Source organism: Convolutriloba macropyga, chromosome 1 (genome assembly GCF_964194025.1).
Source record: "Convolutriloba macropyga chromosome 1, txConMacr16.3, whole genome shotgun sequence".
NCBI lineage: Eukaryota > Metazoa > Xenacoelomorpha > Acoela > Convolutidae > Convolutriloba > Convolutriloba macropyga.
Window position 1 is genome coordinate 56,702,267 of NC_134468.1, and position 15,868 is coordinate 56,718,134.

Below are 15,868 nucleotides of genomic sequence, written 5' to 3' on the forward strand. Positions count from 1 at the left end.
GTTTCTTCACTTCAATTCAAGGAGATAAGGCCAAGTTAGTGCGTGTCACTCTAATTGAAGGCTATTTGAGGGCAGCTAATAGAAGCCGCAATAAGTTTAACAGATTCGTAATCAAAATATAATATCTCAGCATTTCATAAAATGAAGTTTCTTTTTTGGTCTTCTGATTTTACTATCTTTTTGAAACTGCAGATCTACGACGCTATTGCGCCTATTTTCTGGCAATCTGCGAGCTTTGTTTCTATTTTAATTTAATCAATTTCTTATTGAAGTTAATGATGTACATGCTTTATATGGACTTAATTTGCACTAAGACGAGTTGCGCTAATTCCCGTACTAGAAAGATGTTCTAAGACCCTCTTACATATTACTTGCTGAAATTGCAAATGTATTTGTCCAAAAGTGAGCAAAATTTTGAAAAGGTTTTCCAAGAACCGTCGACATCCTTTATGTGATTTTCTGCTTTTGAATTGGCTGAATCTAGGAAGGAATAACGAGATGGAAACTCAATTACTACCTAAGTATTCTTAATGCGAAAGAAATTAAAAGACCGCGAAAGACTCTGAATGGGAGAGCAATCATTTGTGGATCAAAAGTTGAATCTTCTTGAAGTTGCTACTTCTGGATTAGACTCTTTCGGAAAACAGTTACTTTAAGTAAACAATAATTTTGTTGACCATTTTGTCTGTCCACTTATGGCGCTAAGGTGTCACTTTGCTGCAAATTGGAGTATTTTTCACTCGTACATGTTAGATTTCAAGTCTTTGTCTCATTGTTTCTAAACTCTGTCAAGGGGATACTAATTCTTTCAGAGGCGCTAATTACTTTTGCGACTGAATTCGGTAATTTGTAGAATTTTTAAAGACTTTTTGATGTTGCTATTATTTTTGATGCATAGTTTAATCTTGTTGAAATTTACCTTATGTGGTCAATATTTTGTATTGACTTTTCACTTTTCTTTCTTACTTCATGGTATTAATGAATTAAATACAAAGTAATTTGAACTAAATTAAATTAAACACTACATCCTGAAAACAGATAAAGCGTCTCTTTATAAGCAAGCATAGCATATACTGGCGTTCGAATGCTATATATGCTTGCTTATAGTGAAATGCTTGATCTGGTTTCAGGATGTAGTATTTTATTAATAGCCGCCCTCATCTTCTCAGCCGGCTATTATAGCGCTCCTATTTTTTACAATTCAAAGAATTTGATTTACAATTCAAAGAATTTGAATTGTATTGGGGCGCTGTCTTTTTTTTAAGATCTGTTCACACATTTTCATGATTTTTGAAGTCAAATTGGAGTAGTGATTTTGGTCACGCCGAAACAGGAAGTGGAGCGAAAAAGCGAGTGGTTTTGCGGCGTGAATTTTTTTCGCTCTAAATTTAAAGTAGAGTGAGAAAACGGTGTTTGAACAAAAATTCGCTTTCTCGCTAGTGGTTTTTTGTGCACATGTGGCAATTTCACTTTGATTTTTACTTTTTTTTCGATTTTTTGGATCAGTTTTTCTAAATGGTTTTCCCAAGCCATTCATAATCCGTTCTAGGTCTAGTTTTCTGTTTAGTCAATGAAAATTCTTCGAATTGTACGTCAGGACTTGTCCTGCTATGTTTTTTTTACTTCGTTGAACTTTTTTTCGCTTTACCATTTTGCCGCTTTTTCGACATTTTGCGTGAAATCTTTTCGACTTCTCTAGGCTGTTTTCTCTCTTCTTTCATTCTGCTAAAAGTCCTTTTAAACAGCAGTTGCTCAGCAAAGCAATTCAAAATGAACAGAGTCAGTATGGAAAATTGCAGAAATAGAAACGGGTTAAACCCATAGAGCCCAATTTTAGATGCCCGCTGTTTGAACGTCGTTCCTATAAGTCTTAGTTACCATCTCTTATGCTTATTGGTAGTGATAGTAGCCCCTGTAGCCTGTCTCTAAGAAACAGAAGTATATTCAACTGTGAAATGCCATCAAAATAAATCGGACTTAAAAAATATTTTTGTACAAAAATCTTTTTTTTTTTTCAATATTCTCTATTCTTCCAATCCCAATCATGCGTATTGGAATCAAGGGCGGCTATTTTCCGGCAATCTGCCGGGTATGTTTACTTTGGCGCCTCCTTTCAGAAGTATTAGATATTTGGATATTTGCACTCTTCCATTTTCATTTTTGCCTCATTGGTTTACAAAAAGTGGGAGTATGCGTTCCCAGAATGCTTAATTTGAAAGTCTGTATTTAATGTTGTTAGTTGATTTGTTGACTAAAATTTCGTGTTGACGAGTCATGTGCGTTGTTGTCTTTTAAATGCTAATGTAGTCAGCTAGGTAGACAGGCGTTTAGATGACTCAATTCTTTGATTTCTGCTGTTTTTGTAGCAAAAGTCAACAAGATTTTTTGGTCGGACTCTGACGTCAACGTCGCTTCAAATCAGCCTGAGTTTATTCCTTGGTGCAATTTTTTTCGGCTTTTTCTAGATTGAGGTTTGTGCATTCACGCGAATTTTTTAAATCACACTTTACTATTCCCCATTTTAGTTGGTGCTGTTAAGGGTAGTTGAGGATATATAAATCTAATTATGTCTTATTTGAAGATTTTCGGAGCTAGCGGTTTAAAACATGACATTAATTACCAGAACTCGAGTTTTGTTTGGTGATATTTTTCCTGCGTATTTTGAGTCTGCCTGAGCTCCACAAAGCAATCGCAGCTATTTGCTGACAAGATTCCTGTTATATTTTATGCTGCTGAATTGTACTTATACAATCCAAAGTCTTTGGATTGTATTGGTGTGCCCTTTTTTAAAAGATCTGTTCGCACTTTTTTGGCTTTTTCACGTCAATGAGAAGTTAATTAGAGTGGTGATTTTATTCATGCTGGAGTATTATTGTTCTAACTGCGCCTTTTTGGAATTGCTTGATTTCATCAACGGGCAGCTAATGCTTTTTATGACTTTGACACTATTTGTTGTCATAAACTATTGATGAATATTGGACTTTTGCCCCTTTTGTTATTATTTCTATTATCTTATCACTTTGTATAGTTAATGACAGATCCCATTGGATGCTAATTGGGCATAAATTAGCCTAATTTTTGATGAGAGTGCATAGGTAGTGGTTTTCATAACTTTTAACACTACGTGTTCTCAAATTTTTTTAACCATTTTTTTTTAAATTTTGCGAGTATTTGTTCTACTTGTTTTCGATTATTTGTTCTACTTGTTGTCGAGTATTTGTTCTACTCGTTGTTGTCTTATCTTTTAATATCATTAGGGACAGGTCTCATAAGTTGCTATTTGGGAATAATTTGATCAGTTCAATTCAGCTAAGCTAATGCTTTCCATGACTTTGACACTAATTGTTTTCAAGAGTTAGTATCGAATTTGCGAGTGTTCCCTGTTCACTTTGCTGTCGTTCCTTTTTGGCTATGTATGATGGGTCACGCACGGGCTTTGATGTGTGTCTTAGTTTGTTGTTATTGTAAAAAATATTAAGTCTCAGGTCATTAAATGTTTCAATTCTTTGGATTGTAATTCAGGACTTGTCCTGCTATGTTTTTTTTCAATTGAGCTTTATTTATCAACTTGGAGCAATCACAATATTGTCTGGCCTTATTGCTTTTCTTGCGCGGAACTTAAGGTTGTTCTGGAGCAATTTCTTTTATTGCAACTGCATTCGTTCTGAATCCTTTGTGCTGAGATTTGTTCTGTTTATTGAACAACTGAGTCTATCTGTGCTAGATAACTACATTCAAATCTCGTATAGTTCTTTAAGTGTAAAGGCTGCGTGATTTTAGTGACACTCTGATCCTTTGACTGACCGAAAACAATAGTTCAAATGTTTCGAGATGAATTATTTTAGCACGAAGAGCTAGACATCACTTTCATCGTAAATTTTTCTCTATACCGTTCACTCTATAGAGCCGAAAAGCGCTTGGATTCTTTAATCTGCAGATGAATTTATTGACATGACTTTTAACTCTTTGTGTAGTAATTAAACTTTCAATAAATACATTAGCTTGCAGCAGCCTCTTCAATGAAAAGTAAGGCAGTACTGCTGCCTAGCCGTTCGAAGGCCGTGGGAGTTATGATGAGTAGATAGATATATCAAGAAACCATTTTTGAAGAGGTTACTCAATTACGAAAGGAGGAGAGATATCCACACCCGAAAAAGTACGCAATGTTCTCAGTGAAACCGAAAATTATATGCTTGGAAACAAGTTGGTGTTTAATGCAATTGATACTGAACAAATTTACTTTTCTCAAGAAGGTGGTGATATGGCTGATTTGTCTTTTAAAGAAGGTATTAAACCCCAGACAAGCTGTAGGTATCTAAGGTATTCAAATTGGTGAGAAGCTTTTATTCGATGCTCAATTGAATAAGACTCTTAAAAAATATGGCCACTACTATTCATTCAATTCGTTTGATAAGACATCAGGGTTCCTTTAAGTACAAGACTAATGCTTTTCAAATCACTTGTTTTGTCACGCTTGTCTTTTACCGGAATTTTTCTTTAATGCCTATCAACAAAACTTAAATCGATAATTTATTGGATAAAAGTGTGTTCCCTTCGTAAGAGGAGGAAACGAGCTAGAGCTTTTAATATAGGCAAAATTGCTCCCGTCTATGATAGCTAAACTGTCGTTCATGAAAATCCGTTTTGACATAAATGAGCAAAAACATTTTGACAAATTCCGCGGATTCTTGAAACTAAAGAATCACTGAACGAAACAGTTTAAAATCAGCCAAAACTTAAGAACAAGATCTGATGTTGTTTTTCATTTATGTGTGCATAAGTGGAACAAATTAACAGAATATTTTCAATAGGAAGGTAATGAAAAAGGAAATGCGGAAGGAAATGAAAATTAAGCTGAATGATCTTTATCTCAACACGAGCGACCATCTCGTTAAGTAGCACCCTAGGTGCATTCAAAAGTTACGTTTATTATAATGAAGAGAACAACCATTTTTTAAATTATATTAATTGATGCCATGCATAAAATAGTGTTAATGAATGCTTGAATGATTTGTAGATATATTTTTTTCAACTATCTTTAATCTTTTTGATATAATCTATATTACGTGATTCAGAAAAAGAGTGCAGATATATTTCTAATTCGACATTCGACTATCTGTGGAAGTTGAACTGTGAATTGAAAACAATTGCAACGATTAAGCAGACGGAGATTCCATGAAAAGACGTGTTAAAACAAAGGTTAACCTTGGAGGCTTTTTAGCTGGTGTTGGATGTTGTGTTGTGCAACGGCTTTGGGATCTTCATTGGAATGCGCGTGTGTCACTTGTTGGAGATGCGAGAGTACAATTGGGAGAGTATTAAGTACATTAATAGTACCAGTGGAAAAATGAAGAGAGCTCTTCTGCAGTTCACGCCTGCCTCTTGGACGAGAGTGCAATGGTTCGACACGCCAACCAAGAAAACGGCTTCGAGACGTGCGCGATCACTCTCACCTACAAAAAGAGATAGTAAGATTAATTAATTCAGCGTCAAAAAAGGGGTGAGGGACCGCGATATCGCACCTAGTCAAGCAGTGTAGTGTTTTAAAATTTTGTTTTTGGAGATCTTATGTCTAGCTTTTGGATTAATTTTGTTCAGTTCAAAAAATGCTATTATTTACTTTGGTGATTGTTTTATTCATACATACTATTTTCGAGGTACTGAGAGTGTTTATGCGAGCAAATTTTATTTGTTCCAGCTTCGGAAAAAACCCGCGGAAAAAAACCCGCACCCAAAATTAGATAGGAAAAACCCCACGCAAAGAAACCCCCACATTGTGAGATGAAAGCGTGGTTTTCGCCTACTCCCATTCCTGTTTATGCGGCCGAGATAAACGTCCTCTAAATAGTCAACAAAGTCCCGAGCTTCAAATTCTGGCAGCGATAATTGGAGAATTTTGAACCAAGATTCAGTATATTCGGGGGGGGGGGGGAAACGCCCAGTGCTGCAAATATACGGATACTTAAACTGAAATTTAAGTTTTTGTCCTCCCGATATGTGACAGAGATGCCCAACTCAACTACTTTTCTATATAGAGATTGATAGAAATGAAAAAAACAAACATCCAACAACTTCAGTATTGAGGAAGGCTTCCGTTTCGGCATTTATTGAGGCAGACTCAAAGTCCATCATTAATGTGTCCGGGTGTTATAAACTGTCTTTTTAGTTTTCCCAAAATGCCACATATGTGTCCTGTTTTTTGTCTGGCAACAGAGCATATATAAAATGGACCGTTTTTCCATTGTCGAGGCAATGCACAGTAAAAATCTGGTAGAAGTTGTCGGGACAGCTTTTGAAAGTTTCATCTACAAACAATTCTTTGTTGTCGCTAAGCAATTTCAAATTGTATTCGATTCCACAGACCAGAAACCTTTTTCCGACTGCTGAACATTTCCGTCTTCAAAGAGGAAGTCATCGCCTTTCTTTTTCGTTAAGTATTTCTCGGGAATTTCAAAGTCGTCGGTCTTCGGAATTGGTCCTGATCCTGTCTGTTGTTGTTTAATATTGCTGATACGTGTTTTGATGTGTGAAATTGAAGGCATTTTAATTGCGCATACGGCGCTGGCGGTTAGAACATTGTTCGATAGAATGCGTTGAGTTGAAGCACATTGTTGTACAATTGCGTCCTCTTTAATCCGTTTATTAATTTTGTAAACCTCAATTAGCGGATTGCCGAATAACTTGCTCATTAAGTGTCCAAATTTGGTGCTTACATTGTGCTTTGTTTCTTCTTAGTTCGCACTCCCAATTAGAATAATTTTTGAGTTCCCTTTTTAATGCAAGCAAAACTTGATATATAAGCTTTGTTCCTCCTTTTTTGGTTTTAATGTAAACTCAGAGGTTTCCATTTTGTTAAACTCCGAGGTTTCCATTGAATTTGAACTTTGGTTGTTGATTTCGAGTTTGATAAGTTAGAGAATGAGCTTGGTTTGAAATTTTGTTGCAATAATGTCACACTAATTGGATTAAGATAACAAAATGATTGCTGTTGATTGTATGTATACGCATTTGATAAAGCACTTACTTAGGGGTTGATTGAAAACCAGCCAAATAGGCTTTATAATTTGGTTTGTTCAGTATATCCAACACAAACTCTTTCTTTTAACTGAACGGTGGTTGTCACCTCCCCCACTGTAGGGTAAGAGACAGCACCATGACTGTGGTTAGGTACCATAGCACGGAGGATGTGTTGTCAACCCTTTAAGCCCTGTCCCTTATTGACTGCCCATAGGAAGCACAAATATGATAGATTAAAAGTGTGTTTTAGACGGTACTATTCTGAGTGATTTTTTAGTCAGGGGTAGGTTTCTAGGGGGCCCCTCCTCTTTTACCCCCTTTTTCTGATAATGAACCTCATTTTTTAAAGAGGCCTACAAATAAAATCTTTCGAAAAAACACTGATTCATATCCCATTGGTGACACTGAAATGCATAATTTATAAAGTTAAAGCGTGAATACAAATGCAGAACGTCAAAAATCACGCGAACTTTTTTAGGCGTGCGTGTTTAAGTTTTTGTTTTGATGATTTTCATTTTAATCTCTTTGTCTTTCTTCCAATGTCAAAATGGGTTCCTTTCCTTGGGTTTTTTTCCGTGGGGGGTTTATTTCCTATTAAATCAGGCGTGGGGTTTTCCGTGGGGGTTCATTTCCTAGACCCTTTTTGTTCACGCGACTGTTTTCGAACCTTTTTCGGTTTTTACTATTTTTTTGTGTTAATTAAAACAAAAGAAACTATCACGTGAACAAAAAATTTGCTCGCATAAACACCTCATTAAGTGCACTCTCGAAAGTAGTTTTATGAACAAAACAACCGCCATATTCGCTCCGCTCTTCAAATTTGTTGAGCTACATTTTTGGACGTGCTGCCTTGCCTAATCTAATTGTAGTTTTTTTTTCAGTCAGCCTTTGAGAGTGGTTGTTTTGATATTTCAGTCAGCGTTTCAGCGCGGTTGTTTTGATATTTTGAAGTTCTGATTTTTTGAAGTTTTGATATTTTGATTAGTGAGAGATTTTTAGTTTTGTGAGAGGGAATTTGAATGTCGCTCGTAAGGCTTCTATAAAACTGGGTATTCTCAAATAATTGTTGTTTAGGAGTTTTGACCTTTTTAAACAATTGTTATCTTTATGTTCAATTGTGAACGACGTAATCTAATTCACTTGCTTAAAAAAGTGCAGATGCGTTTCTAATTCGGACATTTGACTATCTGTGCACGTTGAACTTTGAATCGAGAACAACTGCAACAACTAAACAGACTAAGAGTGCGTTAAAATATGTGTTACAACAGTCTTTCCTTGTATGCTTTGTAGCTGGTATTAACTTTTCGAGTTTTATAATGGTTGCAGCAGCCAATTAAACAACCATCGTAATGGCAATCTCCTTTTACGACCAAAGGTACTAAACGGTCTAATCAACTTTTAGAGCGGTTTTCACTGATTTTGCGATACTGAGATGTTTAGGTTTTGTCGTTTTGCCTCTATTGATTGTTGCTCTGGGTGAGTCTCTGGACAAATTGGAATTTTAATTAGAAAAGGCCGCACGTGCATAATTGTAGCTCAACAAATTTGAAGAGTGGAACCAAGATGGTGATTGTTTTATTCATACATAATATTTTCGAGGTACTGAGAGTGTTTATGCGAGCAAATTTTATTTGCTCCAGCTTCGGAAAAAACCCAAGGAAAAAAACCCGCACCCAAAATTAGATAGGAAAAACCCCAAGGACATTACACATTGTGAGATGAAAGCGTGGTTTTCGCCTACTCCCATTCCTGTTTAGGCGGCCGAGATAAACGTCCTCAAAAGCTTCAAATTCTGGCAGCGATAATTGGAGAATTTTGAACCAAGATTCAGTATATTTGGGGGGGGGGGGGGGGCAAAACGCCCAGTGCTGCAAACATACGGATACTTAAACTGAAATTTAATTTTTTGTCCTCCCGATATGTGACAGAGATGCCCAACTCAACTACTTTTCTGTATAGAGATTGATAGAAATGAAAAAAAAAACAAACATCCAACAACTTCAGTATTGAGGAAGGCTTCCGTTTCGGCATTTATTGAGGCAGACTCAAAGTCAATCATTAATGTGTCGGGGTTTGATAAACTGTCTTTTAAGTTTTCCCAAAATGCCACATATGTGTCCTGTTTTTTGTCTGGCAACAGAGCATATATAAAAGGGACTGTTTTTCCATTGTCGAGGTTAATGCACAGTATAAATCTGATAGAATTTGTCGGCACAGCTTTTGAAAGTTTCATCTACAAACATTTTTTTGTTGTCGCTAAGCAATTGCAAATTGTATTGGGTTCCACAGACCAGAAACCTTTTTCCGACTGCTGAACTTTTCCGTCTTCAAAGAGGAAGTCATCGCCTTTCTTTGTCGTTAAGTATTTCTCGGGAATTTCAAAGTCGTCGGTCTTTGGAATTGGTCCTGATCCTGTCTGTTGTTATTTAATATTGCTGATACGTGTTTTGATGTGTGAAATTGTAGGCATTTTAATTGCGCATTCGGCGCTGGCGGTTAGAACATTGTTCGTAGAATGCGTTCGATAGAATGCTTTAAATTTCCTCAAACAAAATTAGTTCGCAAACGAGACGTACGCTAACCACTCTATAAAAGAAAATAAACTTCAAAATATCAAAACAACCGCTCTGAAATGCTGTCTGAAAACGACTGCAATTAGATTAGGCAAGGCAGCACGTCCAAAATTGTAGCTCAACAATTTTGAAGAGTGGAGCGAATATGGCGGTTGTTTTGTTTAAAACTACTTTCGAGAGTGGAAGAAAGACAAAGAGATTAAAATGAAAATCATCAAAATAAAAACTTAAACACGCACGCCTAAAAAAGTTCGCGTGATTTTTGACCTTCTGCATTTGTATTCACGCTTTAACTTTATAAATTATGCATTTCAGTGTCATCAAAGGGATATGAATCAGTGTTTTTTTTCGAAAGATTTTATTTGTAGGCCTCTTTAAAAAATGAGGTTCATTATCAGAAAAAGGGGAAATAGAGGAGGGCCCCCTAGAAACCTACCCCTGACTAACAAATCACTCAGAATAGTACCGTCTAAAACACATTTTTAATCTATCATATTTATGCTTTCTATGGGCAGTCAATAAGGGATAGGGCTTAGAGAGTTGACAACACATCCTCCGTGCTATTGTACCTAACCACAGTCATAGTGCCGTCTCTTACCCTACAGTGGGGGAGGTGACAATCACCGTTCAGGTAATAGGAGTTTTTATTTGGAGATACTGAACAAACCAAATTTTAAAGCCTATTTGGCTGGTTTTCAAGCAACCCCTAAGTACGTGCTTTACCAAATGCGTATACATACAATCAACAGCAGTCATTTTGTTATCTTAATCCAATTAGTGTGACATTATTGCAACAAAATTTCAAACCTAGCTCATTCTCTAACTTATCAAACTCGAAATCAACAACCAAAGTTCCAATTCAATGGAAACCTCTGAGTTTAACAAAATGGAAACCTCTGAGTTTTCATTAAAACATTGCATCAGAGGTTTCCAATTCAATGGAAACCTCTGATTTTACATTAAAACCAAAAAAAGGAGAAACAAAGCTTATATCAATGTTTCGCTTACATTAAAAAGAGAACTCAAAAATTCTTCTAATTGGGAGTGCGAACTAAGAAGAAACAAAGCACAATGTAAGCACCAAATTTGGACACTTAATGAACAAGTTATTCGGCAATCCGCTAAGTGAGGTTTACAAAATTAACAAACGGATTAAAGAGGACGCAATTGTACAACAATGTGCTTCAACTCAACGCATTCTATCAAACAATGTTCTAACCGCCAGCGCCGTATGCGCAATTAAAATGCCTTCAATTTCACACATCAAAACACGTATCAGCAATATTAAACAACAACAGAAAGGATCAGGACCAATTCCGAAGACCGACGACTTCGAAATTCCCGAGAAATACTTAACGAAAAAGAAAGGCGATGACTTCCTCTTTGAAGACATCGCCTTTCTTTTTCAGATGGAAATGTTCAGCAGTCGGAAAAAGGTTTCTGGTCTGTGGAATCGAATACAATTTGAAATTGCTTAGCGACAACAAGGAATTGTTTGTAGATCAAAATGACATTTTTGAAGCAATTGCTTGCAAATATTCTTATGGTTGATATTTGTGTGCATCACAAACAATTCGTTTTGTTCTGTCATGATTTTCATTTTCTTTTACTACCTGCTTCCCCCTTTTTGTTGTGCCACGGTAAACTCTTGAAGCGACTGCTGTCTCTGTATCGCCTCCAAAAATTTCCAATCAACGGGTTTGTTCATTTGCAGCATCAATTCAAAGCCTCTATGAAACCTATAGCATTGTTGGTTCTTGGTAGGTGCTCAGTCGTTCGATGATAGACATTCCACATTGTGAGATATAGGCGGCCGAGATAAACGTCCTCAAAATAGTCAACAAAGTCCTGAGCTTCAAATTCTGGCAGGGATAATTGGAGCATTTAGAACGAAGATTCAGTATGTTCGTTCGGGTATGATTCAGTATGTTCAAAGTCCATCATAACAGGGTGTGATAAACTGTCTTTTAAGTTTTCCCAAAAGGCCAAATATGTGTCCTGTTTTTGTCTGGCAACAGAGCATATATGCAAGGGACTGTTTTTGCATTGTCGAGGCAATGCACAGTAAAAATGTGATAGAAGTTGTCGGGACAGCTTTTGAAAGTTTCATCTACAAACATTTTGTTGTCGCTAAGCAATTGCAAATTGTATTCGGTTCCACAGACCAGAAACCTTTTTCGACTGCTGGACATTTCCGTATTCAAAGAGGAAGTCATCGCCTTTCTTTGTAGTTAAATATTTCTCGGGAATTTCAAAGTCATTGGTCTTCGGAATTGGCGCAGATCCTCTCTGTTGTTTAATATGGCGGATTGTTCTTTTGAAGTTGAGGTGAAGAATGCGTTGAGTTGAAGCACATTATTGTACAATTACGTCCTCTTTAATGCTGTTGTTAGTTTTGTAAACCTCAATTAGCGTGTAGTCGGGTGCGTGCGTATGTTGGTAAAACGATTGCCGATTAACTTGGTCATTAAGTTTCCAAATTTGGTGGTTACTTTGTGCTTTGTTTCTTCTTAATTCGCACTCCCAATTAGTAGAAATTTTAATATTTTTAATGTAAGCGAAACCATGTTATATAAGCTTTGTTCCTGCTTTTCTTGGTTTTATTGTAAACTCAGGTTTCCATTGAATTGGAAACCTCTGATGTAATGTTTTAATGTATTCTCAGAGGTTTCCATTTTGTTAATTTCAGAGGTTTCCATTGAATTGGAACTTTGGTTGTTGCTTTAGAGTTAAAGCGTGAATACAATTGCAGAACGTCAAAATTTACGCGAATTTTTTTTTTTGTGTGCGTGTTTAAGTTTTTGTTTTGATGATTTTGATCTCTGTCTTTCTTTCAATGTCAAATCTAATTTTTCCGTTGGGGGTTTTTTCCCTGGGGATTTATCTCCTATTAAAATCAGGTGGGGTTTTTTCCGTGGGGGTGCATTTCCTAGACCCTTTTTGTTCACGTGACTGTTTTGGAACCTTTTTTGGTTTTTACTATTTTTTTGTGTTAATTAAAACAAAAAAACTATCACGTGAACAAAAATTTTGCTCGCATAGACACCTCATTATGTGCTCTCTCGAAAGTAGTTGTATGAACAAAACAACCGCCATATTCGCTCCGCTCTCCAAATTTGTTGAGCTACAATTTTGGACGTGCTGCCTTGCCTAATCTAATTGCAGTCGTTTTCAGTCAGCATTTCAGCGCGGTTGTTTTGATATTTTGAAGTTTATTTTCTTTTATCGAGTGGTTTGCGTACGTCTCGTTTGCGACCCAATTTTGTTTGAGGAAATTTAAAGCTCGCACGTCTTTCGCGACATAATTTTGTGATAGGGAATTTGAATGTCGCTCGTGAGGCTTCTCCAAATAATTTCTGTAGTTTTCACATCAAACGTTTCGAATAAACTGGGTATTCTCAAATAATTGTTTTTAGGAGTTTTGACCTTTTTAAACAATTGTTATAAATATAAGTTCAATTGTGAACGACATTTTAGACGTTTTAGACGCGTTTTTAACAAGTTTTCAAAGCGTTTGGGATCCTTTTGATGTACTATCGTAGCTGTTTCGAGGAGGAGACCTTCACGTCTTATTAGGACGTTGACGTCTTATTGAGACGTTGATTTAAAACGTTGATTTTTTGTTGACGTTGTTGTCTTATTAGGACCTTGATGTCCTATTTTTAACCATAGGTCTTTTTATTGTTAAAGTTTAAGAATAGGCCTTATTAGTGTTATAGTTTAGACTACAAAGTATCACTTAAATTTTTCTGTTTTCACAAATCCCTTAGCATAAATATTGTCAATCACTTTTTTTCAGTGAAATTCGTGGCCAACTCTTATGTTTTTTTGGTAATTCAATAACCAAGAGATTACTGAATGGATTTTCCAAAACCTTACTCCAGATAGACAAGAGATAGGTATGTATAATTTTAATAGTACTATACATCTTTATGAACTGTAACTTTTGTCATGTTGATTAAGTAAAGGTTTAAATTTATTCTTTAAAGTACATAGGCTTATTTCGTAAATATATCTTTTGCTGTTGATATGTATGTATGGTTATTGTATTTACTTAAAGACGACTTATTAATTCTGCAGACCTGATGTTTCATCTTTCTTAACTGGTATTGTTTTTCTGATTTGTATTTCATTTGTGGACTCAATACTTTATCTAGTTGTTCGTTTCGTTTCACATTTTTCATCTACGTATTTGGAGCTTTGCTCATTTTCGAAGAACTTAGGCTTATTTACGGTAATTAAGAAGTTTTTTAGTTGTTCTTGAGTAATAGTTTGCATTGATAGTTCTTTTGATATATTCAACATCTCACCATAGAATCCATCGTGTCTTGCTGTAGATTCTAATATAATTAGATCTAGTCTTTCTATTAATCAATTGGGATCAGCGTAATTGCAAGTTTCTTGATCCACGTCCTGGCAGTTTTTTTTGATTAAATAAAGGTAAATCACTAGCTTTAACTTAACCCTCACTATTAGTAGAGTGTTTAATTATCATCCTCCAAGCGCTTAAACTCTTGATTCACTACTTCTAGTATCTCTTTGTGTATAACTAATATCATCGAGATGCATTCGAATTTTAGCGAGTTACATCTTCATTAGCGAGAAACCTAGTGAAAATCTATTGTGAAAGTGTAAAGATCTTTCTAAAATTTTAAAGCTTTTACTTTCATACCATTAGGTGTCAGAGATGTCCATACCATTTATTTTTTGAAGATATCTATTTGTTTTAACTCTAATTGTTTGTTTGTTTGTTTTACCATCTTTACAAAAATCTTAATCATCTCATTTTTAGTAAGCATGTCACCTCCATCATCTGGCATTCTTATTTGTAATTGGAATTGTATCTCTTTTGGAACATTAGTGTTAACTTGTAACGCTTGTAGTGTTTTTTCCATGATTTAATAACTCTTACGTTATAATAATATTCCTCTTGTCTCATTTTATCTAGTAATATCTTTCCTCCGTTTTCTTTTTCCAGCTTGTTAAATTGTACTATTGCTCCTAATTTATTCTTTGACCTTTTGTATTATTTCATCTTCACTGTCGCTTTTTTTTGTTTAAATATCTAATTTATTGGTTAATTCTTTCTGTAAACCTTCATTTAAGTATCAATTTTAGTTGTACGGCCCGTATGGTCTTATGTTATTATCATCTACATTGATTGGTCATTTGGAGTATCTAAATCTATTTGTTTCCATTGTGAAATAATGAGTCCAAGTAATCATCTATATTTAGTTAATTTTTTGTTAGGCTTCAGTGACACCTTAGCGTTTAATGTGGTGTTTTTAGTGGTGTTAAAATAGTATCCTATAGGAGCCAAAATATAAATTCAGTTCCGTTTTTTCTAGGTTGATTTTCAGTTGTCCTAATTACTTCCAATGTGATTTTACCTGGGTCATATTTATCCATGTAACCTAAACTAACGTTCTAGTCATATATTGGTATTATTATATTTAATACAAAATCGTATATTTCATGATTACTTAACTAAGTTCTCAACTAAAAACTAAGACTTATTCCTTTATAATTAAATTTATCTTGTGTATTTGTAAATTTATAATTATGTACTGCTGCAAGGTGATCACTAAATGTTGTTCTTGATTCATCGGTTGACTTGCTAATGTTTTGTAGTTATCTAGGTGATTTAAAATTTCCACAGCTTACATTTTCTAATGTTTTTCATTCAATGCATTAATCATTAACTATAATAAATCACCTAGTTTATCAACTTTAATTTTAGGTTCTTTACGTTTTTGTACGTTTTGGGCTATATACGGTTGAAGTCATTTGCTTTTCATACAATCCATCTTTTTAACAATATTATAATTTAACCTCAGAAACATCAATTTAGCCATAATTTGCATAGTTTTTCTCAATTTTTGTCAAAAATAATTTTTATTTTATTGGTTTTTGTATATTTTAGTATGATTTAACTATTGCTTATTAGTTTTTGTTTTCTGTAAAGTAAGGGAATACTTCAGTTTGTTGTTTTACAATATCATCGCGTTTAACATTTTTCATATATGCTGCCATAACTATCTTGTCCAGTAGAGTTGGAACTACGTTAAATGATCAGACCTAATGAATTCACCTGTTTGTAAATCTTCAACCATACATGATGGATACAGTGAGTTAATAAAGCATTACTATTATCATCTTCTTGCATTTCTAAGTTAACAACTTCATTTTTATATGTAGTTGACGTTCTTGTTCGTCGTTGTAGTGGTTTCAAAATTATCAATATTTGCTTTTATTATTAGTTATTAGGGTTATTAGGC

The 15,868-nt window shown here is 35.1% G+C and overlaps 1 protein-coding gene across 1 annotated transcript in view; it reads left to right on the forward strand.

Moving 5' to 3' along the window:
* Positions 1 to 15,868, forward strand: part of LOC142340592 (phosphatidylserine synthase 1-like) — a 93,109-nt gene that overhangs the window by 20,311 nt on the left and 56,930 nt on the right. The window contains exon 4 of the mRNA XM_075391271.1: positions 5,222 to 5,468. Within this exon, the coding sequence (XP_075247386.1) occupies positions 5,222 to 5,468 (247 nt within the window). The remainder of the gene's footprint in view (positions 1 to 5,221; positions 5,469 to 15,868) is intronic.